Source organism: Mastigoproctus giganteus, chromosome 8 (genome assembly GCF_048544385.1).
Source record: "Mastigoproctus giganteus isolate SK-2022 chromosome 8, ASM4854438v1, whole genome shotgun sequence".
NCBI classification, from domain to species: Eukaryota; Metazoa; Arthropoda; class Arachnida; order Uropygi; family Thelyphonidae; genus Mastigoproctus; species Mastigoproctus giganteus.
In genome coordinates, this window is record NC_143582.1 from 32,045,565 (window position 1) to 32,070,423 (window position 24,859).

At 39.6% G+C, this 24,859-nt stretch overlaps 1 protein-coding gene across 1 annotated transcript in view; it reads right to left on the bottom strand.

Annotated features, from left to right (window-relative positions):
* Positions 1-24,859, bottom strand: part of LOC150081423 (organic cation transporter protein-like) — a 102,315-nt gene that overhangs the window by 56,260 nt on the left and 21,196 nt on the right. The window contains exons 3-4 of the mRNA XM_090380197.1: positions 20,928-21,082; positions 9,218-9,386 (exon numbers count right to left, since the gene is read on the bottom strand). Of these exons, the coding sequence (XP_090236323.1) occupies positions 9,218-9,386; positions 20,928-21,082 (324 nt within the window). The remainder of the gene's footprint in view (positions 1-9,217; positions 9,387-20,927; positions 21,083-24,859) is intronic.

Consider the following 24,859-nt stretch of genomic DNA (forward strand, 5'->3'; position numbering starts at 1 on the left):
TCCCAATTGAACCGAATTAAGCCGAACGTTTACGGCGAGTGTATTCAGGTATGGATTTTCTATATTTATGCATTTATCGAGGGGGCCGGATTCCACATCGTCGCAGGCCGGATGTGGCCCGCGGGCCAACTGTTGCCCACCCCTGCTCTAGAAGGAAGGGGATGAATCAGAGTGGTCAACTTCATATCGATGGTTGGACTGTTGATGATCCTGCTCAGATAGCTGATAATCTGAATGAGTATTTTGCATCTACATTCACACATGAGGAGTTATTAAGGGAGGAAAATGCCAGAAGTTTATCAAACTGTAACAGAGTGCTTAATGATTTTGAATAACTGACAGCAAAGCAGAGGAGAAATTGTTGAAGTTAAACAAAAGAAAGGCACCTGGGGTGGATGGGATCTATCCAGTTATATTAAAGGAGGTGGCAAAGGAAGTAAGCAAACCCCTAGCCATAATTATGAGACTCCTTGGACTCAAGGGAAGTCCCCACAACTGGAGATGAGAAAATTTATCCCTAATTCACAAAGGGGGATCTAAAGGGGCCAACAGTAATTACAGACTAGTTAGTTTAACTTCTGCTCTGCAGAAAATAATGGAGTCACTGGTTAAAGATGCATTGCACGATCATCTAGACAAGACTGCAGTAATAATTCAGACAGCATGGGTTTGTTAAGGGAAAGTCTTGTGTGACAAATTTGATTGAATAGTATGGTGTGGTTACAAAGGCACTGGATAAAAAAAATAATTTTGATATCATATACTTGGATTTCAGGAAAGCTTTTGACTCTGCTGCGCAAGGAAGACTACTGTACAAATTGGAGCAATATGGTATTAAGGGTAAGTTGCTACAATGGATAAAATGGTGGTTGAGATGGATGCTGCTCTTCATTAACTAATCTTATTATTACTCTTACATTGTTTCTCCCTGATTGGGGGTTCCACCTCGTGATGGGTATTGCTACCGAGTACACAGGGTGGTTGTTGTTATGTCTGGTATTCCTGTTGGTCGAGGAACTCTCTGACTACCCTACAGGTGTTCAGGATTGCGCCTTTCTGGAGTTCCTTGTAGGTGTTCGCTGTTATGTAAGGTCTTTGGCACCATACCTGTCGTTGACACAATAATCGGGATGGTTGTTACTTGTTGCATATACCACATCTCTTTGATCTCCTGTCTTAGGTTTGTGTGCTTCCTGATGGATTTTCTGCAGGTTGCCAGTGTTGGGTACCACTATGTCAATCAGATAGGTAGCCTTTTCCTTCTTGTCCACAAGGGTTATGTCTGGTCTGTTGTGCGGGATTGTCCTATCTGTTATTATGGTGCGCTCAGTAGAGCTTGTGGGTTGTGTTCTCTAGTACTGCCTGGGGTTCATACTTGTTGTATGATACACTTTCTTCGATCAACTGGTATTTCCTTGCTAGCTTCTGATGTATTATCCTGGCTATCTGGTCGTGTCTATGAGTGTACTCAGTCTGGGTGATCACCTTGCATCCCGCGTTGATGTGTTGGATCGTTTCTGTGGCCAGGTGGCATCGTCGACATGTGTCATCGAACACTCCAGGCTCCTTGGTGAAGTATTTTCTATAGTTCCTGGTGTTGATTACCTGGTCTTGGATGGCAAGCATGAATCCTTCAGTCTCTGGGAAGAGCGTCCCACTCATGAGCCATGCATTGCAAGCAATTTTATCCATGTAAACTTGATGGAGATCATTGTACTGTCTTCTCTGCCCATCTTTCTAGCTTCATTTCTGCCTCCTGGTTGGGGGAGGGACTCCTCGCTAAGGTTGAGTGGGGTATATCGCTTGTCTATCTTCCTTTCCTTATGGCTTGCTGGAGTGCTGCTGTGTGTTTCTGGAAGTAATCCTTCAGGTTAACTATCGCTGTCTTCTGTTGCTCAATGAGGTCTATCAGGCCCCTTCCTCCTTTCCATACAATTGTCAGTCTCTCCACGGCAGATTTTGGGTGGTGTTGGCAGCTCTTGGTCATCACTGTCCTTGTCTTTCTCATGATATCCTCCAGCTCGATGTCCAGTCTATGACCCCAAAGGAGTATGTTAGCACTGGGACTGCATAGGTGTTTATGGCTTTAACTGTGTTCCCTCCGTTCAGCTTTGCTTTCAGCAGGCTTCCAAGTCTCTGATGATATTTTTCAGTCGGGCGGGCCTTAATTTCCTTGTGCTGTAACTGCTGAGACTGCATCATCCCCAAGTATTTGTAGGCCTCTCCCTCTGCCATGGCTTCAATCCCTTTACCAGTCTGCAGCTGGTAGTTTCGGTCGACTAACTTTCCCTGGTGCAATCCATAGGTCTTGCATTTGTCTAGACCAAATTCCATCCTAATATCATTGCTGAATTCTTTGGTGATCTGGAGTAGTTGCTGGAGGTGCTTCTCAGTTCCTGCATAGAACTTGATGTCATCCATATACATCAGGTGGGTGAGGGTGTACAGGTTCTTCCTTCCTTCTTTGAGGTTATATCCATACTCACTACTGTTGAGCATGGTGGATAGTGGGTTAAGTGCTAGACAGAACCACAATGGGCTTAGGGCATCTCCGTGAAAGATTACTCTCCTGATGAGGATTGGCCTGGTTGTGATGTTTTCGACCTTAATGGTGGTAATCCATCTCGCCATCGTTTCTCCTAGGAAGGCGCCTCCGTAGCCAGGTGGGAAGGAGCAGCAGTGCATAGCATGCGCTTCTTGATTAGACCGGGGTTCGAGCCCATCACCACCAAATACGGAGGATGCGGAAAGGTCAGGGAATGACCACCGCATATCCCAGAGCAATATGGCCTTAGTTGCTAATGCTCCAAAAAACCAAATAACAAACAAACAAACAATCTCCTAGGAAGTTTGTAATTATCGGATTGACTTTTGTAGATGTTCAGCGCCTCTATTAGCCAGCTATGAGGTCAAAGGCCTTGCGGTAATCGATGTAGGCTGTGTACATGTTGCGGTAATCGATGTAGGCTGTGTACATGTTGCAGTGCTTCGTGTAGGCTTGCTCCATAACCACAGCATCTATGGTTAATTGCTCCTCGCATCCTTTCTGCTATTCGGCCATTATGTTCTGGCTCTCCAATTGGTCTGATATCTTCTTGGTTATGCAGCTGGTCAGGATCTTGTACATCGTTGGGAGGCAGGTGATTGGCCTATATTTCGCCGGGTTTCTTGTATCTTCATCTTTAGGCTTCAGATATGTGAGTCCTTGAGTGAGAAACTTCGGGATTGTCCCTGGGTTCCTTATCATTTGGGTGAACTGCTCTGCCAGGTGCTTGTGTGTGTGTGCAAGTGAGCTTCTTCTACCAATAGTTGTGGACGTTGTCTATTCCTGGAGTTCGCCAGTTGTGAGAGTTCTTGATTGTCTATTTTACTTCTTCTTCACGAATCTCCCACCCTCTTATTTCTTATACGTCCTTTATTTTCTTGCATTCTAGTTCTTTCTAGGGAGCTCGGCTGTTATGTCTTACTTCTCTGCTCCATATGTTTCCCCGGAACTCCTCAATCGTCTTCTGCTCGAGTGATCCAATCCCTTCTTTCCCGTCTTCTCCGAGGCTTCTGTAGAAGCCTTTTTGGTCCTCATCGAAGATTTGGTTGTTTATTTTCCTCTGGGAGCTCTCTTTCTATCAGCATAGTCTCTTGCTGAGTGCAAGGAGGTTCTGCTTCAATGTGTCCAAGTACTCTCCTATTCTCCGATTTTTTTATCTCATGTTTGCTGTGGACGCTGTCTCTCTTGAGGATGCTCTTAACTTTTCCAATTAATTTCTTATTCCTATTGCCCCGTTGGTACTGGGTCAATTGTCCTATCTTGACTCGTAATTCTTCTATCTTCTGCCGAAGTCTGCTTTCCCAAGCTGGTGGTTCCTTCTGTTTTCGGTTCTTCTGCTGCTGTTCTCTCGTTTCTCTTCCATTAATTGTCATGGCTGCTACCGCAGAACACTGGAGGCCATCCACATGGCTGTGTGGATGGCCTCCAGTGTTGCACCATTGCTGTAGAGGTAATGCAGTATTAAGTGCCGATTGAGGTGGTCTCTGACTCTCCACAAGGTTCTATTTGGCCTCTGCTTTGGTATCATGTGAGTCTTTGTGGGGTCCATTCCTTCGAATTCTGTTAGGACCTTCTTCCACTCGTCCTCTATTCTGGATATCATGACTTAGTCTCTTTCCACTTCAGCTGCTGTGGTTTGTATTTCTACTTGCTCTTCCTCCTCTGGTTCGGTGGTTGTATGTTCTTCCTTCTCTGGTTCTGTATTCTTTATCCTTTGTAATTAATCGCTCACGTCCTGCTTGATTTTTTCCAAGATTGCAGGAGCTACCAGGTTCTTTGTGACAATGGTCCTTCTCTGATCCACTATTCACTGTTCGGTGACCTGAATATCTGGGAATCATTCCAGCCACTTGACATGTAGTCTCGCCCTATAAGTTGTCATATCAGTCTCCAGCTTCATTATTTTGTAGTATGCTTGTATGATGTACGTATTTCAATGCTCCATTTCATGCATTGGTGTTTTCTCCCTTCCTGGGTGGTCACTAGTGCAGTTGTGCAGGAAGAACTTCCAGTAGGTGGGGCTGGATGGTCTTGCACTTCTCTTGTGGTAGCCATACGTGGGACAGCGCCACTTGCTCCAATGTCTTCATTGGGAGACTGTCTCTGATTTTTCGAACAGATCCCTCTGCCTAAGACCTGAATGCGAGTGACTTTATCCTGTGCCACACTCGATGCAGTACGATTAATATTTCTCTGCAACATCATTCATCTATGGAGGTGGACCTGTTTAGCTTCAGCTTACATCCAGTGGTAGTTCTCGGGAGTGATGCCTGATGGCGCCACAATCTGCCTTAGCCGCAACTCTGACCTTGGGGTAGGTTTCTTTATGATTTTTCACGATATCTTTCACGTTTCTTTATTTATTAATTTTTATTACTATTAATTTATTTATTATTATTATTCTAATTTATTACTATTATTATACTGGCCTGCCAAGGTGATGGAGCCGCATTCGCTTCCACCAAGGCAGTACTCGAACCCGGGTCCATCAGGTGGGTAGTCCAGTGTCGTAATCACTGGGCCATCGAGCCCTATTATTATTATTATTATTATTATTATTGCTCTTACATTATTTCTCCCTGATTGGGGGTTCCACCATGTCACAGGTATTGCTACCACCAAGTACAGAGGGTGGTTGTTGTTATGTCTGGTGTTACTGTTGGTCGAGGAACTCTCTGACTATCCTACAGGTGTTCAGGGTTACGACTTTCTGGAGTTCCTTGTAGGTGTTCGCTGGGAGACCTACTGCTGCTAGGCTGTTATGTAGGGTCTTTGGCACCATACCTGTGGTTGACACGAGGATCGGGACGGTCGTTTCGTTACTTGTTGCATATGCCACATCTCTTTGATCTCCTGTCTTAAGTTTGTGTACTTCCTGATTTTTTCCCCATGGGTTTTCTGCAGGTTGGCAGTGTTGGGTACCGCTGTGTCAATCAGATAGGTAGCCTTTTCCTTCTTGTCCAATTATTATTATTATTATTATTATTATTATTATTAGCCATATGGTGCAAGGAAGCCGAGACTTTTGCTGCACCAGACAAAAAATATTTACTGAATTATCCTGAGCGAAAGAGAGAGAGAGAGAGAAAGAGAGAGAGAGAACAAGAGTCAGAAGTAGAAGGGAATCATCAAGAAAGAGAAGAATGATGATATCCAGGGTTCGATGTTTGGCCCACCATTGTTTTTTATATTTATCAATGATATTGATGAAGGTATATCAGGCTTAATGTCAAAGTTTGCAGATGAAACAAAGGTTGGCAAGGTTGTTAATGACAGTAATGAAAGTGAGCAACTGCAACAGGAGCTAGAAAATTTGGGCAGATGGGCTGAGTGAGGGTGGTAACTGAAGTTTAACATTACAAATGCAAAGTATTGCATGTGGGTAGAAGTAACCCTAGAGAAATGTACCAACTATGTGGTACTACACTTAGGGTGGTAGAAAATGAAAAAGGTCTGGGAGTAATTGTGCAGTCAGATATGAAGTTTTCTGAGCAATGCAGACAGGCTGCCAGAGCAGGTCATGTGGTATTATCAATGGAATTTGGAACTATATACAGGAATTTTGCTAGTAGGGAAAAGGAAGTGATTATCCCTTTGCATTAAGGCAATGGTCAGGCTACGCCTAGAATACTGCGTACAGGTCCTGATGCCTCATTTTAGGAAGGATGTAGAGTTGCTTGAACATGTGCAGAGAAGGGCAACAAGATTGGTGAGGGGAATGAAGGGATTCACTTACAAGAAAGGCTTATGTTCTGCAAATTGCAGTGGCTGAAGACTAGGCACCTGCATGGTGTTCTGATTGAGGCGTATAAGGCCTTGAATGGGTTGAACCTGCTCAATTCTGATAGGATTCTTCCACTTGCTCAGATTATGAACCTGAGGGAGCATAAATTCAAATTGAGGAAAGACAGTTCTAGAATAGATGTGCAGAAATTTGCCTTTAGCCAGCGGGTGGTTAATTGATGGAACAAACTACTCTCTGTCAAAGTTGACAGCTTAAATAAATTCAAGGAGGAACTGGACAAACGTTTAGAGAGAATGGATATGTCTCATATACTTTCTTTCTTGCATCACATGCCTCCATTACTATTATATCAGAGTTGACTGACAAACAAAGTTTTTCAAGTAATTTTATTAGCTGGTAAGTTTTTATTTGATAAGTGACATTTACCATATTTCCCCATGTATAAGACGCACCTTTTTTCGAAAAATTTGGGGTCTAAAAACTGGGTGCGTCTTATACAGTGGTTGTAGATTTTTTTTACTTGCATTTCCCGCTTTTTCACGCTTGTTGTCTTTGCACTCATTGTTTCGCACTTGTTACCAGTATATTAGGTTACGTTTTGCCACGTTCTGCCCAGAAATGGCTCAGAAAAGATTTTCGTACAGTGCTGAATTCAAGTTAAAAGTGATCCAGTTTGCAAAAGGGAATGGAAATCGTGCTGCTGAACGTAAGTTTGGTCCTCCTCCAACTGAGAAAACAATCTGAGACTGGCTACGGAAAGAAGAAACCCTACTGAAAACGCAATGGCAGAAGAAGGACATTAGAGGGAAGTCAACAAAATGGCCTGATTTAGAGAGGAAATTGAAGATATGGATTGAGGAGCAAAGGGAAATTGGAATTCCTGTGTCCACAAAGATGGTTCAGCATGAGGCAAGAAGAATTGCTGATGAAAAAGAAGTTACTGATTTCAAAGGAGGACACAATTGGTGCTTCAGGTTCATGAAACGGAATGGACTAATCATGCGTACACGCACCAGACTTGCCCAAAAGATGCCTGAAAGCTATGAGCAGAAGGTCCTTGAATTTCATCGTTTTGTCATTCAATGTCGGAAGACACATCAGCTTGAGTTGGGACAGATTGCAAATATGGACAAAGTCCCCCTTCAATTTGATGTCCCAAGTAACAGAACTGTTGATAGGAAGGGGGTGAAAACTAACTGTGAAGACAAGTGGACATGAAAAGAGCCATTATACAGTTGTTCTAGCTTGTGCCGACGGAACCAAGCTGCCTCCTATGCTGATTTTAAAATGCAAAACAATGCCAAAAGAAGACCTTCCTCGAGGAGTGATTGTCCACGTTCATGACAAGGGTTGGATGGATCAGGATTGGATGAAGATCTGGTTTGAGAAAGTTTGGAGCAGGAGACCAGGTGGGCTCTTACGCAAACCTGCCCTAATAGTGCTTGATCAGTTCAGGGCACACATAACAAAAAATACAAAGAAGATTGCTGCAGAGCAAAAAACAAAACTTGCAATCATACCTAGAGGCTTGACATCCCAGCTCCAACCACTTGATGTCAGCATTAACAAACCCTTCAAAGCTGCCATGAGAGATGAATGGAACCAATGGATGAAGTCTTCTGGGGACAATTTGACACCAGCAGGAAGAGTGAAGAAACCAACTATAGGAGAAGTTTGTACCTGGGTGAAAAGATCCTGGGATAATATCAAGATTGAAATCGTTGTCAAGTCATTTAAGAAGTGTGGCATTTCAAATGCCATAGATGGAACTGAGGACGAGGCAATATATGAAGACAGTGATTCGTCATCAGACACAGATGAGGACAAGCTAATGGATGGGAGTTTTGACAGTGATGAGTTGTATGAATTTTATGATGAATAAAACTTGAGTTCAATAACTTTATGTAATACATTTTTTTTCAAATTTCGGGCCCCAAAATTAAGGTGCGTCTTATACATGGGAGCATCTTATACATGGGGAAATACAGTAATTTATTTTCTGAAGGCCTCAATCCATTCTACTAATGTGTGATAACCAAAACAAAATTAATTTTACCTGCCATTAGAATTCATTGTCCTTTTGTACATGTTATGGTTGTGTTCCGTGCAATTATTTCCAATGGTGTACTGCATGGCAAATTTCAGCTATATGCTGGTATCAGTTCTGAGAGTCCCATCATTTTGAAGGTTATTTACCACAGAGACTAACTACTCAAAACTAAATGCTAAACATAACTTCAGATGTACAGATTAAAAATATAGGTCCAGGTGGATAAATGATTTAATTACAAGTGGGCTTCTCCCTGAAATAAGAATTGATGCTGTCACAATTACAGATTTTATTATCACTTTTCTGTAATACCTATATCTTTAGTTTTGTGGGCAAACTATAATTCTTCTCAGAAGCTCCAAAACTATAATAAAAAACTGCATGCAGCAAAATTATGCAAACAGCATTTTTTTTTGCTGTTGTTAGTGGTTCATAGCATGAAGTCTTTCACTTCAAAACTAATAGTAGATCAAAATATTTTTTTATATTATAAATAGAAAATTAAATGAACAGAATTGTTTCAGGCAATGAGAATAAAAAAAAAAAAAAAAAGAAAAAAAAAAGCCATGTCAAACTACACATGCAATCTGCTAATCACATAACAGACAAAACAGTCTATTACATGACTAGCAGAATGAAAAGGCATGCTTAATTTGGATAAATGACAGAAATTATGATTTGCTATTTTATCTGTCTTTTTTACATTACTAGTAATTTTAAAAATTAACATTATATTTTAAATATATTAGAGAAGTGCAATAAGACAGGCTGCTTTAAAGGGAAACAGTTACATGGAATTTAAGAATCACCAACCTATTTTATTTGTGAAATTTGAGTTGTACATCTCTAATAATTAAAAAAAAAATACACAACTTACCAGTATAAACAAATTAGAACAAAACAAGGGAGCGTTATTGCCAGTTGAATGTCAGACCAACTGTGTAAACCATATGCAATTCCTGCTAAGAGAACATAACCAGTAGACCAGCCAAACTCAATAATAATTCCTAAGAGAGTTCGATATTTGACATTCACAATTTCAGCCACTACAATGAAAGCAAAATAATAATTTTTTTTTAGAAAATATGCAAACCATAACATTTTGTAAGCTTTAGAAAAAAAAAAATAAATAAAATATACAATAATAATAACGACAAAAAAGTGACATTGAATTACTAATAATAAACTTCTCTGAATGTCTCTTTGAGGTATATTTTATGTGTATCATTTGATCTAATTTTTTTTCTGTAATATTCTCAATTATCTCCTAAGGTTTTCTGAACTTCCAAGACATCATTAAATCTCTTTTCTCTCAGCTTCATGTTCATCTTTAAAATAAGTTGCAGGAACAAGGTCCAGGGGTGAAGGATGGAACAGCAGTGATGGGATGGGAGGACCAGCCTTGAACTCTGCCTTGGATTCCATGCTGGAAAGGTGGCAAGAGCCCAAGAATTTAATTGTATAAGTTTTTCATATGATATGGTCAGGGATGATTGAAATGGAAAATTTTATAAAACAGAACACTCATAAAATATCTAATTTTTAATAAAAAAAAAGCATGGACATTATGGATTCATGTAATGAACCAGAATGGCATTCTGGTGTACTACAATACTTTTCAAACCCTTCGATATGGTTAGATGAAGAGAATGGGTGTATGCTTCTGAACAGCTGCTGAGGTGCAAAGGGCACACTTAAGAATAGTTTCCTTGGGCACAGAAATACCATAATCAAACTCTGTAGAAAACCACAGGCATTTAGTTTTTGGATATGAACTTACAGCCAAGGCAACAAGAGCAACTCTGAATCTTGTAAAACCACCTGAACATTTCTGCTTTTGATAAATCATAAACTCCAAAGGCTATTTGTAATATGTTGTATGTTTCTGAAGTTGTTTTACCAAGCTCTCTGTCAATTTGAAATCAAGCATTTCAAAAACTGCAAACACATTATACAAGGAGTGGCAATAAAGTTCTGGTACTAGTGCAATAAAAAGAACAAAAAGTGAAGGAGCTCAAAAATGATTTTATTTTTATTCAAAGTAATCACCAACTGACTGAATACACTTATTACACCATTCTAAAAGTTTCTGAAAGAAGGTTAAGGAAGGCATCCAAAGGGTTGATGATGTTCAGTTTGACAGTTATGTTTTTCTTTATGTCCTCAACATCCTGAAATCTCTTTCCTTTGAGAAAAGTTTTCACCTTGGGAAAGAGAAAGCAGTGTGCTGGTGTTAGATCAGAAAAATAGGGTGAATAGCTGATCTGTACAATGCTATTTTGTCAGAAATGTCTCCACAACAGGTGTAGAACAGGAGGCGGCATTATCATACAAAAAGAACCAACTACCTTTCTCTCAAAATTATGGCCCACCTAGGAAATGTGCTTCAATAGTTTTTGAAGCACCTGTACATAGAATGCAACATTGACTCTCTCCCCTTCAGGTACAAATTCCTTGTGAATCACACTGTTTGTCAAAAAACATGATCAGTGTCATCTTGATCCTGGACTTCTGTAAACAACTTTTTGGGCTTGGTGATAATTCTGAAGTCCACTGCATGATCTGACACTCCGTCTCTCAGTCATACCGAAACACCATGCACTCATCTCCAGTTACAATATAGTCAAGGAAATTAGGAATTGCCTTGACAAGTCTGGATGAAGCCTTGTATGATGACACTCTTCATTGCTTCTGCTCATCTGTGAGGTTGTGTAGCACAAATTTTGCACAGACCTTCCTTTTCCCTAAATCTTCATGCAGAATTTGATGAATCATTTCCTTATTCGTATCCAACTCGTCAGCCATCATTCTGAGGGTCAAACAATGATATCTTGCCACAATTTCTGGAACTTTTGCAACTCCATCCTCATTTCAAGAGGTTGATAGATGCCCACTTCTTGGGTCATTGTGAACATCCTCATGTCCATCTTTGAACCAGTTATACCATTCAAACACACGGGACAGACTTAATGTTTCATAATTATAAATAGTGTTTAACATTTCATACATTTCTCTTGCAGATTTTCCCAGTTTAAATCAAAATTTAATATTTGTTCATTGCTCCACTGCAAAATCATGACACGGAACATCAACACTACTAAAAACTGGTTGTTACTTGCAATCTGTCAGCCGACTGGACAATCTCTGTAATCCCATCTGTTGGAGGAAGTTTGAATTACAACATACCACTATCCTTTATTTTGTGACATATTGAACATAACAGCAACAGCACAGGAATTTTATTACCACACTTCATACATATCTTTACTAAACTTCACATACATGACTACATGACTAATGCAACACAGAATGCCATTCTATGTTACATTCTCCATTACTTCAGAAAGAGTAAAAGCACAGTAACTGGAATGTGACGATAACTGGATGGGAGGGATTTGTCACCCGTTTTAGGAGATGGTTGAATATGAGCAAATTTCCAAACAAAAGGAAAAATACCACTTGAATAAGAAAGTGTAAAAAGGCAACACAGAACAAGAGTAAGATCCGGAGCACAGGTTTTGAAAACAAGTTGGAGAAATATGAGCAAATTTCCAAATTTGCTCATATTCAGTTGGAAGAAAAGCAGAATACTAGCAGGTTGGCTTTATCTTTGGTGGCAATAGAGCCATTGGGTTTTAACAGTAGTGGGAGTAGAGATTGACAAAAGTTGCAGCCAATAGCTTTAGCAAGTGACCAGAAAGCTCAACTACAATTTGAACAAGAAGCAAGTTTTTACTCTTAGCCTGTTCAAAATCTATTTTGGACTGATTAATAACTGTTTTACAATTGTTGTGAGGTTTGGTGTAGGCAGAAAATGAACCGGGAGATTTCAATATAAGCCAATTGTGATATGCAACATTCTTGTCTTGAGCAGCCTTAGCACATTTATTGGAAAACCGAGGTTTAGATAAAGGATGAGATTTTAATGTGCAGTGTAAAATAAAGGAATTCATCCCTACAAGAATAATTTCACCAACACGATCAGAGCAACACAATCAGGAAAAGAAGAATAGAAATCTTACAGATCATCCCAATTTGCATTCTTGAAATGCCGAAGAACACAAGGTTGAGAATGGCCACAAGAGAAAGGCTCTATTGGAGAAGAGACCATCACCAAGTTGTAATCTGAGGTACCTTGACTGTGTACTTAAGAGTGTTGTTTATGAGAAAAAGATCAAGAGTGTTAGCTGTGTGGTTAGAATTAGATATTCTGGTAGGTAAATGAACAATCTGCAAGAGGTCATTTGTAATTGTGAAAGATTCAGCAACATGTCCAGCTAGGTCTGCGTGACTAGAAAAGGGAAGCCAGCTGGAATTCTGAACATTAAAATCATCAAAGAAAATTACCACTTTGACAGAAAAGTTGGAGTGGAGAGAGAGAGAGTAAAGATTGAAAGACAGGAAGTAAAAGAGTTCCAAGTGATTAGTGGAGTTGGGAGAGTGATAGAGGCAACAGATTAATTTGACAGAATGTGGTAGAGAGATTTTAAGCCAGAGAAGATCGAACAGAGGAGAGATCTAAATTACTAATTCTCTGATAGAGAATATCAGAGCAGACAAATACACAAGTATCACCTTTGAAGCAAAAGGAATTGTACAGCAAATAATTAGGACAACTAAGATGAGCAGAAGTTAAATCAATAAATAATTGGGATTCTGTCAGAAAAAGTAAGTGGAGCTTGGCAGACTGTAAGTGGGAATGAACATCACTGACATTTGAACTGAGATCACCTATATTTGTGAAATGAACAAGGAAGTACTTGGGATGTTTAGATCTTTTCACAGATAAGTATGCTGTATTAATTTGTCTATTCATGATGTATTCAAGAAATTTTTAAGGATATTGCACACACACAGCAAGAATATACCCAGCTCCTTGAAATAATGTGCTCTCAAACATTATTTCTCTAACTGCCCCTTGCATACACACAACTCAGACTCCCTCCAGTCACTATCTCACAGATTAGAGGCAACAAGATTATACAGTTGATCTGGATACCTCCTAGTGGGTTACCATTAGGATGTGGTTTGGTCCAGGCGACTGTCTAGTGGCCGGCCTGTGAACACTGTTTTGGAGCTGTACCCTTAAAATGTAAGGAAAATTGCATCTTGCCATGATGCTCATCATAACCTCAAAAGACATCAATTATCGTGCATGATGGAAGAGATGGGAGTGTTGTGTGATTATTCTTGTTATATACTGGGTAGCATTCCATCAGAGCTGGACCAAGGTATTTCAGTGCCCCAGGCATAAAGGTTTTTCGACACCCTCTTTATTAAGGATATATATATTTCTTGCCTCATTGTTCTTCTGTTTTTGGCTCCAGTTAAAGATTGGTGCCCCGAGCAAGGGCCCTACTAGCCTGTGCCTTAATCTGGCACTGCATCCCATCTATAATAAAATTATATGGCATGTTTATCTATATGTATCATTACTTAGCAATTGACAGGCAGTACTTTCACTGAAAAATGAGGGAACAAAATCATTTGAAATACAAAATTGAAAGTTATTCAACATGTCAAGGAATTAGGATAGAATGAAGTGATATGGATATTTAAAATAAAAATTTTAAAAATTGGATGTAGACAAGAGTTATATGAATAGGTGAGGTTGTGAAGATGATTTGTGAAAAATAAAAATGCAAAAATTATAAAATCAAGGTAAAGCACCACTTAGAGTGAAATTAAAAATTCAAAAATTTGAAAGTGAGATGACAGGGTTGGGGCTATAGGTGAGATAGCCTATGGGTGTAACCGCACAATAAACCTTCCCTCTTTCAGCTTCATACTCTCATAAATAATATAAAAACTGTATGTAGCTAATATAGGTAGGGCACAGATTTAGTTTTGATAGGATGCCAAGATACCAAATGTTGTATAAACCTACATGTAGTATAAGGACTAAACCCCCTCAGATATGTGCACATTCATTCCCCATCTCACTGGTATAAATTTGTCGTAAACATAAATGATTATTATGCTATTAACAACTCATCTTGTAATACATTAAAGTACATGAAGAAAAGTTCACTTTCATGAAAAATAGGCAACTTTATACCACATTGATATGTAAGTAAATTTCATATTTGAAGTCATCCATGGGCTTTGTTGCTGACACCAAACAGTTTTATAAATACAGTTTTGTTTTTCTTTGTTTTCTTTTATTTTTACAACAAAGCAATTAAGGCTACAAGGTAGCAGTGTATTCTATAGTCAATTGGCCTGTTTCAATGGATAAAAAAAAAACACAAGTTTCCAGGAGAAAAAACATTATTTTGGACAGCTTCAACCAAATGTTGTATAAACCTACATATATATAATGTTTATAAGGATGTTGCTCAGTTCCCTTTCCTTGGGGATCACCTGTTCCTATCTACCACTTTTTTGGCCTACCTGACTGTGCACAACCAAATCCAGCAGTGTAACAGAGCCAATTCCCTTGGATTTGCACAAACCATTTGTTATAATTAACCTTATTTGCTATAGCTATATATCCTAGGGTTTTTCAGGAAGCATCCCATCATTTAGAAAGCTAGCCCATGTCCAGCAGAACAACATTCTAACATCAAGATATCATGGATCCTTGAGATGATATCATTATGCAAAATAATTGAACGGTTAAGCCATTAGCAACAATACTCCAGTCTGCAACAATATTATTATTATTAATAGCCATGTGGTGCAAGGAAGCTTGAGGCTTATGCTGCAACAGCAAAGAAAAAAATTTGAGTTACCCTGAGAGAGAGAGAGTGAAGTAAAAGGGAATCACCAAGAAAGAGAAGAATGATGATATCCAGCTCATGGGGTGTGCCAAGCCCATACTCACCAGATGTGAGCCCCTGGGGTGACTGTGGCATTCAGATATTGATCCACCAATATGAGGAGATATAATATATGGCAAGCAAATACCACTTACATTATCACACTTCCACTGCTGGTCTGCAGTGCTGACACCAATCATGATGAGTTCATTAATTCATTATGCTGTCAGAATGAAACTAGAACCAGATTCTGTCACACCAGTTGACTTTTTATCACTCTTCAAATATCTAGTGTTGTTATTCCTGTGAGCAATGTATCTGTAGCTTCTTGTTTTTATGTGGCAAGAGTGGACTGTGGTAATGTCACCTGCTGCTAAACTCAAGCTGAGATGTGGTGCAACAAAGCAGTAGAACAGTTGTATTGCGTTGTTGGTTGATTGACTATGACCAGTCTGTTAGACTCTCTGATTCTTTTCACCATCCGTAGGCCTCGCATATCAAAAAGCCACCTCTGATCACAAGTCTGTCATTGGATGGATGTTTTCTGGTTGTTAAACTATTAAAAGACCCACTGGGTGGCAGCAATCACAGTGTATTAATGTGGGATTTAATTAAAGACATAACTACTGTCAAGGGTGAAGGGAAAGACTTTTACTTTTGTAAAGGTGACTACAGGGATCTCAGACAGTTTTTACATACTGTGCAGTGGGACCAAATGATGATGTCACCAACAGCAACTTCTAAATGGGAAGCATTCAGGGAAGTAATCAGAGAAGTTACTAGGCTTTTCATACCAACGAAGAAATGCTGTTCAAGGCTTAGACCTAAATGGATATCAGGTGAACTACTGAGACACGTGGCACAGAAGAATAGTGTTGGATGCATATAAATTATCAGGTGATACAGAAGCCTATGATAAACATAAATTGGTCTATAATCAAGTCACAAAGGAGCAAGCTAAGGCAAATTATGAGAAGTCACTGGTTGGCAAAGAATGCAAAGAAAAACAGCAAAGACTTCAATGTTTATATTAACAGTAGAAGGAAGGAATTGAATCACATTGGGCCATTTGATGCCTATGGACTAACTGTTGGTGACTCTGCTCAGGTCGCAGACAAATTGAATAAGTATTTTGCATCTACATTCACACATAAAGAATTCTTTAGGGAACGAAATGCCAGAAGTTTATCAAACTCTAATGAGCAGCTAAACGACTTTGTGATAACTGAAAGGAAAGTGGAGGAGAAATTTCTAAAAATGGAATAAAAAGGCACTTGAAAAGAAATCTAACCAATTATATTAAGTAAGACAGCAAAAGAAGATAAGCAAATTCTCAGCCATAATTATGAGTGCATCCTTGGATTCAGGGTATGTGCAAATGTAGATGTGACTGGAGATGTGCAAATGTAACCCCAATTCATAAAGGGGGATAAAAAGGCAATATGAGTACCTAATTACAGGTTAGTTTCCTAACCAAATTGGTTAGAAAATTAATAACCATTGGTTAGTCTTCTCTAACCAATCTTATGGACTACTATGATACAGTGACCAAGGAACTGGATGCAAAAATTTAATTTTTACATCATATACTTGAATTTATTTCAAGAAGGCTTTTGATACTGTTAGACATAAAAGACTGCTGTACAAACTGAAGCAATGTGGCATTAAGAGCAAGTTACAGCTATGGATAAAGGGATGGTTACATGGAAAAAGACAGAGAGTAGTTATCAAAGGGCACTGCTCTTCGTGAACTTCTGTCATTAGTGGAGTTCCCCAGAGTTCAGTGCTGGGCCCATTGTTGTTTTCAATATTTTTCAATGATACTGATGATGGTATATCGGGCTTAATATCTAAGTTTGCAAATAATACATAGGTTGGCAGGGTGTTAATGACAGTCATCAGGGTGAGCTACTGCAACAAGATCGATAAAAATTGGGTCGATGGGCTGAGAAATGGCAGTTGATAGGGTAGGCAGGGTTGTCAAGGACACTACTGACACTATGCTGCTGCAACAGGATCTGGACAGGTTGAGCAGATGGGCTGAGAGGTGGCAAATGAAGTTTAACATTGACAAATGTAAAGTACTACACATGGGAAACAGCAACCCCAGAGCAACGTATCAACTCTGTGGTACTACACTGACAGTGGTAGAGAATGAAAGGGACCTGGGGGTGGTTGTGCAGGCAGATATGAAGTTCTCTGAGCAGTGCAGACGGGCTGCAAGAGTAGCTCATGGAGTATTGTCAATGATATACAGGAATTTTTCCAGCAGGGATAAGGAAGTGATTATTCCCTTGTATAAGGCAATGGTCAGGCCACACCTAGAGTACTGTATACAGGTCTGGAGGCCTCATTTCAAGAAGGATGTAGAGCTGCTGGAACGAGTACAGAGAAGGGCAACAAGATTAGTGAATGGAACAAAGGGGTGCTCTTACGAAGAAAGGCTTAAGTTTTGCAAATTACAGTGTCTGGAGACTAGGCACCAGCAAGGTGATCTGACAGAGGTGTATAAAGCCTTGAATGGTTTGAGCATGCTCAATGCTGATGGGATTCTTCCTCTCGCTCAGAATAATCACCTGAGAGGGCATAAATTCAAATTGAGGAAAGACAGATGTAGGATAGACGTGCGGAAATTTGCCTTTAGCCAGCGAGTGGTTGGTTGGTGGAACAGACTTCCATCCCTTGTCGTGGAAGTTGATAGCCTAAATAAGTTTAAGGCTCAGCTGGACAGGTATTTTGAACGAACAGAGGGGTGAAGTGGAAGTGGTTTTTTTTTTTTTTTTTTTGGCTGATGCTGCATAAGCTTGCTTTCTTGCATCAAATGCCTCTACTAATGCTAATGCTAAAGTTTAACATTGACAAATGCAAGGTACTGCACATGGGTAGCAGTAACCCCAGAGTAACTTATCAACAACTGTGTGGTACTACACTCAGGGTAGTACAGAATGAAAAAGACCTGGGAGTAATTGTGCAGTCAGATATGAATTTCTCTGAGCAGTGCTGCAGACATGCTACCAGGACAGCCCATAGTGTTTTGTCAACGATATACAGAAACTTTGCTAGCAGGGATAAGGAGGTGATTATCCCTTTGCATAAGGCCATGGTTAGGCTGCATCTCGAGTACTATATGCAGGTTTCAAAGCCTCACCTTAGGAAGGATGTAGAACTGCCGGAAGAGGTGTAGGGAAGGGCGGTCAGACTGGTGAAGGGAACAAAAGGGTACTCTTACCTACAAAGGCTTCAGTTCTGCAAATTGCATCATCTCGAGACCAGGAACCTGCAAGGAGATTTAAAGCCTTGAATGGATTGAGCAAACTGAATGTTAATGGTATTCTTTCACTTGCTGATACTATGCACATGAGGGGGCATAAATTCAAGTTGAGGAAGGATGGTTGCTGGATAGATGTGCAGAAGTTTACCTTCAGCAAGTGGGTGGTTGATTGTTGACACAGGATTCCATCTGTTGTTTTGGAAGTGGATGGGTTGAATAAATTCAAGGGAGAACTAGATAAATTCTTGGAGGGTACGGATGGGTGAACTGTGTAGGGTTTTTTGGTTTTTTTTTTGTTATTTTGTGCTAACTGTCTGTTATTTTTGTTATTTTGTTGCTTTCTTGCATCAAATGCCTCTACTAATGCTAATGCTAAAGTTTAACATTGACAAATGCAAGTTTTTTGTTATTTTGTGCTCAAAATCACTTGTGTTGCACTGTTGGCCCAAAATCTTGATAAACTATGGACACACACACACACACACAGTCCCTAATAAACTGGTCACCCCGTGAATATACAGTATATATGAGGGTGGTTCAATAAAGAATCACCCTGACCTAGCTGCAGAGGTGCTAGCCTGTTGATTCTTGGCACAGGTTTTAGTCCTTCTCTACACAGCCACTGTGCAGATTTACATATTTTTTCCATCGATGGATGAGGCTACGGATACCGTTTTCATAGAAGTAGTGAGGTTGGTCTTTGAACCATGACTCTGTTGCAGAAATGAGAATCTCGTCATCAAGGAAGTGGGTCCCCCGAAGAAATGATTTGAGGGAAGGAAACAAGAAGAAGTCCAATGGTGCAAGATCGGGTGGGTAGGCTGGATGGGGCAGTATTTCATATCCACAAGTGGCCGCTTGTGTTGTTGCAATTTCAGAAGTGTGAACTGGGGCATTGTCTTGAAGCATTCTCACACCTTTGGACAGCATGCCACGACTACATGTTTTGATTTTCTCCCGTAATTTTGTGAGTAAGTTGGCATAATAGGCACCTGTAATTGTTCTACCTTTCAGCAGGTAATCAGTCATTATTATGCCTTCTTCAACCCAAAACACTGTCAGCAAGACCTTTCCTGCTGACGCTTGGACCCTTGCCTTCTTGGGGGGGGTGGGAAACCATGATGTCGCCATTCCATGGACTGCTTTTTACTTTCAGGGTAGAAATGGTTTATCCAACTTTCATCTTGAGTGATTAGACGAGAGAAAAAGTCTTCCTCATTTTTTTGGCACAGGGCTAACAACTCTTGTGATTTCTGTTGTCAATCAGCCTTCTGGAAACCAGTCAATAATTGGGGAATCCATCTTGCATTCAATTTCCGTAAGTGGAGTTAGTCATGAAGAGGACTGTTTCAACAGAGCCCACACTAATCTTCAACTCCTGGGACAATTCACGCACAGATATCTGGCAATCTTCCATGATTAACGACTCCACTTTTCTGATCGTGCTGTCATCAATGACTGAATGGGGACGACTTGGAATGGGCTCAGATTCTACCGATGTCCGACCATACCTAAACTGTTTAGGCCAGAGCTTCACAATACCATAGGACGAGGCTTCATCCTTATATAACAGTAGTCATCTCCTCGTGGATTTCTTTAGGAGATTTCCCCTTCAAGAACAGATACCGGATTACAGCTCTGGCTTCAACTTTGTCCATGTTGCTACTTCGTCACATGTTCAGCTCTGTAAGAGAAAAACAAATTAAGACACAGGACTTAAATTTTACATCTTCAGTACAGAGATATATATGATGCTACACACAAAATATCATGACTCTGCGATATGTTGAAGTAGGTGAGGGCAATTCTTTATTGAACCACCCTCGTATATCAAAAGGCAAAATGAATACATGAGTTTCCTAACAAAATATGCTGATAGCTCATGGCTTTAGTTGTTTTGGTGTGAAAAAGAACAGCACACAAAAAAAGAATATCTCTGATTTTATGAAATTTTAATATACACTACTCGTCACTGATATTGTTCCATCTGACCACAAGAATGGACAGCTTTTCCTGAAGATTTGCATGCAATGCATATCTGTGATAATATGGATGTAAAAAATTTGCATGCAATGCATATCTGTGATATATATGGATGTAAAAAATTAGCATGCCAAGCTGATCAGCACAGTAGAATTTCTAATAATGTGTTACCATCTGGGCATGGGAATCTGAAGGCTATAAGGAGATATATAAAGCGTTAGTAGGCAGACGAAATGATGAGCAAGTTACTATCTAAGAGTGTGCAATGCCTTTAACATCTGTCACTCCACTTATTTTGAAATCAAAGCATGCACTCCTTTTAAGTAGCACTGGCACATTACTATGTGGGAACATTATGCATGTGCTGGAACCTCCAACATTGGTGCCAAAAAAGTTGAAATACACAACCAAATAGGCAAAATTTGGTAACAGATGAGGCCCCTAAACTCTCACAGCACCTTAGTAGTCCCTTAATTGAAATAAATGTATCTCTGTAGGTGCAACAATTTCAAAGATGAGCTGTGTAACTGCCACTGTATTTGCATAAAGTAAATTACACAAAGGTTACTTACACATCACAAACACTGTTGTAAATAAGGGTGCAGCACCAATAGAAATGATTATTCTGAAGACGGTAAACATGATGAAAGAACTGGCAAATGCACAACTTGTACCTCCAAATATCACAAGAGAGATGCTTAGTAGTAAAACAGGACGTCTGCCATACCTGAAAATTTAATAAAGTAAAACAGAATGGTAACTTTGTTGACATCTGATTTCTTTACTCTTGTAAAATGACCTGTTACTGCTTTCAAAAACAATTTGCATCTGGTCTTCTGGTTTCTTAAGAGCACCCAATGTGGGAGATTAATAGATTAAGTGTGAACACTTCTGTTTTTCATGGCCCTTGCAACTAGCAGTGGTGACAATTGCCATTCTTTCACACTGTGTGTGTAAAGACCTAGGTTTGAATTATGTTAAGACAGGAAGAAGTTTATGGCTCTTTGTTCTCTGGTCAAGTACCTGTTTTGCTGGACAAAAAAACCTTGTTGCCCTCATTCGAGACCAACCAACTCATCCATGGTGCGAAAAGCCCAAAAAAGTTCCTTGTGTTGTTGACAGGAATTGAACTGAAGCCTTTTTTTCATATGGTGTGGGAGGATTATGATTATAATCACTGTGCTGCTGGCAAAAGCTCTGTGTCACAAGGCTATGAGCTCTATGTGTACTGGTACTGGAGCTTCAGCATTATAAAAGACAACTGTCTCTCATGACTTTAAGGGGACACATATTTCACAAAATAATGATTCGCAAACAGGAATGAAATATTTAACGTTTGCTGTATGAGCCAAATCATTGTCTCGTATAGGTCATGTACCAGTTTCCTGTAAGTATGTAATTTCATCACCATTTAATTGTCCAAAGAAGAGCTTGAAAATTAATTCACAATAACTTTCCAAATTGACCTAAAAAAATATAGGGAATTACTCACTTATGCAAGACTGCACATGAAACATACTTGTACATCTATCATGTAATGCAAAACAACTTACATGTCACGTTGGGTGCTCTTGGAAGTAGTGCCAGAAACACCAGCATGGAATTAGCGAAAAATATACTGTATGCAAAAGAAGAGAGCATCTTCTGACTAACAAGAATTATGAAGATTCATATAATTTAAATTCAAGTTATAGATTGCTTTTGAAATTTTATAAAATTTAGTGAATTTCATCACTTCTATTTTCATACAACTACACACTGTTCTACATTGGGGAGTGCTGCCAATTTGTTAATAAAGGACTTGCAATAGTGTTGCAACACCAGGGTACACTATTGCAACATCAGGGTACCTGCAGACCCACCAAAGAGAAGCCAACAAGCTTTGAAATGGTGCCGTCTGGGTGGTGGTATCCACTGAGAATAAATAACAATAGTCTTCTCCACTGGTGAAGTGTTATTTATTCGAGGTAGTACAATACCATGGAAACTCGTTGTGAAGGCAATCACAATAAGAGATATAACCAAAACGATGCCAATTTAATTAATTAATTTAACTACTTTGGTAGATAGCTATGCTAAAATGATGCATTTGCACTAACCTACATATTAAAGGACTTGCTTGATGTGAATTTCAGTTAAGGGTTATCCTCGGTTAAAATGGTGTGTTAAATTTTATCAAACTAATTCTTTTAACAGGAGGTTCTAATAATCTCCAAAAATTTAATGAGAGGCTCATGCAATTCTCCCCCGAGACCCCTTCAGCACACCCCTGCCCTATCCTACCAAAAGTGTTCAGTCACCATCACATTTGGAAAAACAAGTTCCAATGACAACCAAGTTGTATTAAACAAATTAAAGGGTGCAATAAATCTTTTGTCCAATAAAACTATTGTCCAAGGTGTACCTACATACACCTTTGGCAAAAGTGATAGCATCAATTGCCGCACCAGTCCCATGTAGAAAGCAGCAATAATTTCTGTCCATTCCTCCTAAAATACAATTGCCAGTTTGGCTGCAAAAGAGGGACATATCCCAAAGGTGTTTGATTGGATTTCATTTTCCTCAAACTAGGTTTTTGCACTGCTTTCCATATAACAGGGAGCATTATCATGCTAAAAAAGAAAGCCTGTTTCCAGAGAACTACCAGTTTGTTAAGAAGATGATGTGCCAATTTTAATGGAACATTGTTATTTTTGTTATTTGTTTTTAGGAGCATTAGCAACTAAGGCCATATTGCTCCAGGGATATGCGGTGGCATTCCCTGACCTTTTATGCATCCTCCGTATTTGGTGGGCACGGGCTCGAACCCCGGTCTAATCAAGAAGCGTGTGCTATGCACTGCTGCTGCTCCTACCCACTTGGCTACGGAGGCGCCATGGAACATCAGCATCTCAGATTATATTGCACCAGTAATATAACCTGAGATGCACCAGCAATATATCGCAACTTGCTACTCCACAGAACTTGCTATCACTGTGTATTACAGTCTAAAACCTGTGGACTAGCAGAACAGCAAATTATATCTAGCATTTATTTGTGTGATGTGAGGATAACATGCAGTTACTTTGCAATGAAAACCCATGTGAAACAGATTTCCAAGGACTGTGGATGCACTTATTCAATATTCCTGTGGGAACTTGGGGCTCAAATGTTTTCCATAGACATCCCTTGGTTCACTTTTATCAGAGATCAGTTTTTTTTTTGTTTGTTTTTTTTGGCATACCTGATCATTTTCACACACTTATATCACTCTCATTCTTTCACTACATCAGCTACAGTTAACTTTACAGGATCTAACCATGTGGTTGTTGCATGCAATAACAAATTGCTGATATGATGTCTTTATTAAACCTTTTCAACTTTTAGGTACCTTGTTATGACTCATTCTGCATGAAATCTCTGCCTGCACACTTTTAAACCTGTTCCTACTTTGCATACATCTCATTTGCACTGCTCCTCACATTAGGATATGTGTTTCAGTTCAAAGATTTATTTTTTTGTAGGGTCATATATGCCATGATGAACTTGTTAAAGTTTACAGCAAAATTTGAGATTGTCTGCAGAACGGACCTTTCAAGACTGAAAGCAGCCTATTTGTTTCATTAATAATATAATGGTCTAACCCCATCAGTGGCATACATCAGTTCCTCTCCCATGGGTGTGCCTGTGTTCCCCATTATCATATTTGAATTTTCTGCTAACATAACTGTTTTAGCTATTAACATAAGTGGATAGACAAAATGAGATAACCTCTCACAGGCATAATATGGCCTTAGCAGCCCTTGTGCCATTAAACAACAAACCAACAACAATAATCCACACATTTCATGTAGCCATGACCCTCGATGTGAGCACCTGCATGTGGTGAGGGGACCTCCCAGTAACACTGCTGGTCCTCCTGATTATTATCACTGGGATTCAACACCCACAGCCTAGGTTCCAGGCTAACACCATAGGAATCTGGCATGTTTGCTGTAGCCAGTGGAATTCGGAAAGGGGGATCCTAGTGGATCCTCCTTTGAGGAGCTCAGCTTCAACACACCACTTTGGCCCCTGCTCCAACAGGATGGGTTTTCCTGGATGGCATAGCCAGGATCGATTGGTTAGTGGGTTCACCTGCAGAGGTCAACCATGATGATGCCATGCCCCTACTCTCATGGTCCAAGAAGCAGGATTCAGGCTGGTGGAGGTGCAACTATAGTGGGTGGAGAGCCCGAGTGCTGAAAAAATTAAAAATTACCATGAATCCTGATGCTCTAAATTTTGATATTAATTTATGTACAGTAATAAGCTTGTTATAAAATTTTAAGATTTGTTCTGATTTACAGCTCAGCACAAAATAAGTGTTATTTGTTTTTATCAATGAATTCCAAACTTTTAATTTTCAACCATCATGTATGAATTTTCAGAATGCTTGGGATGTTGAAATGTTTATTTTTTCAACATTCTGAAATTTACAGCACACTGAATGGGTTCTATCACATTTAGATGACAGCAAACAGGT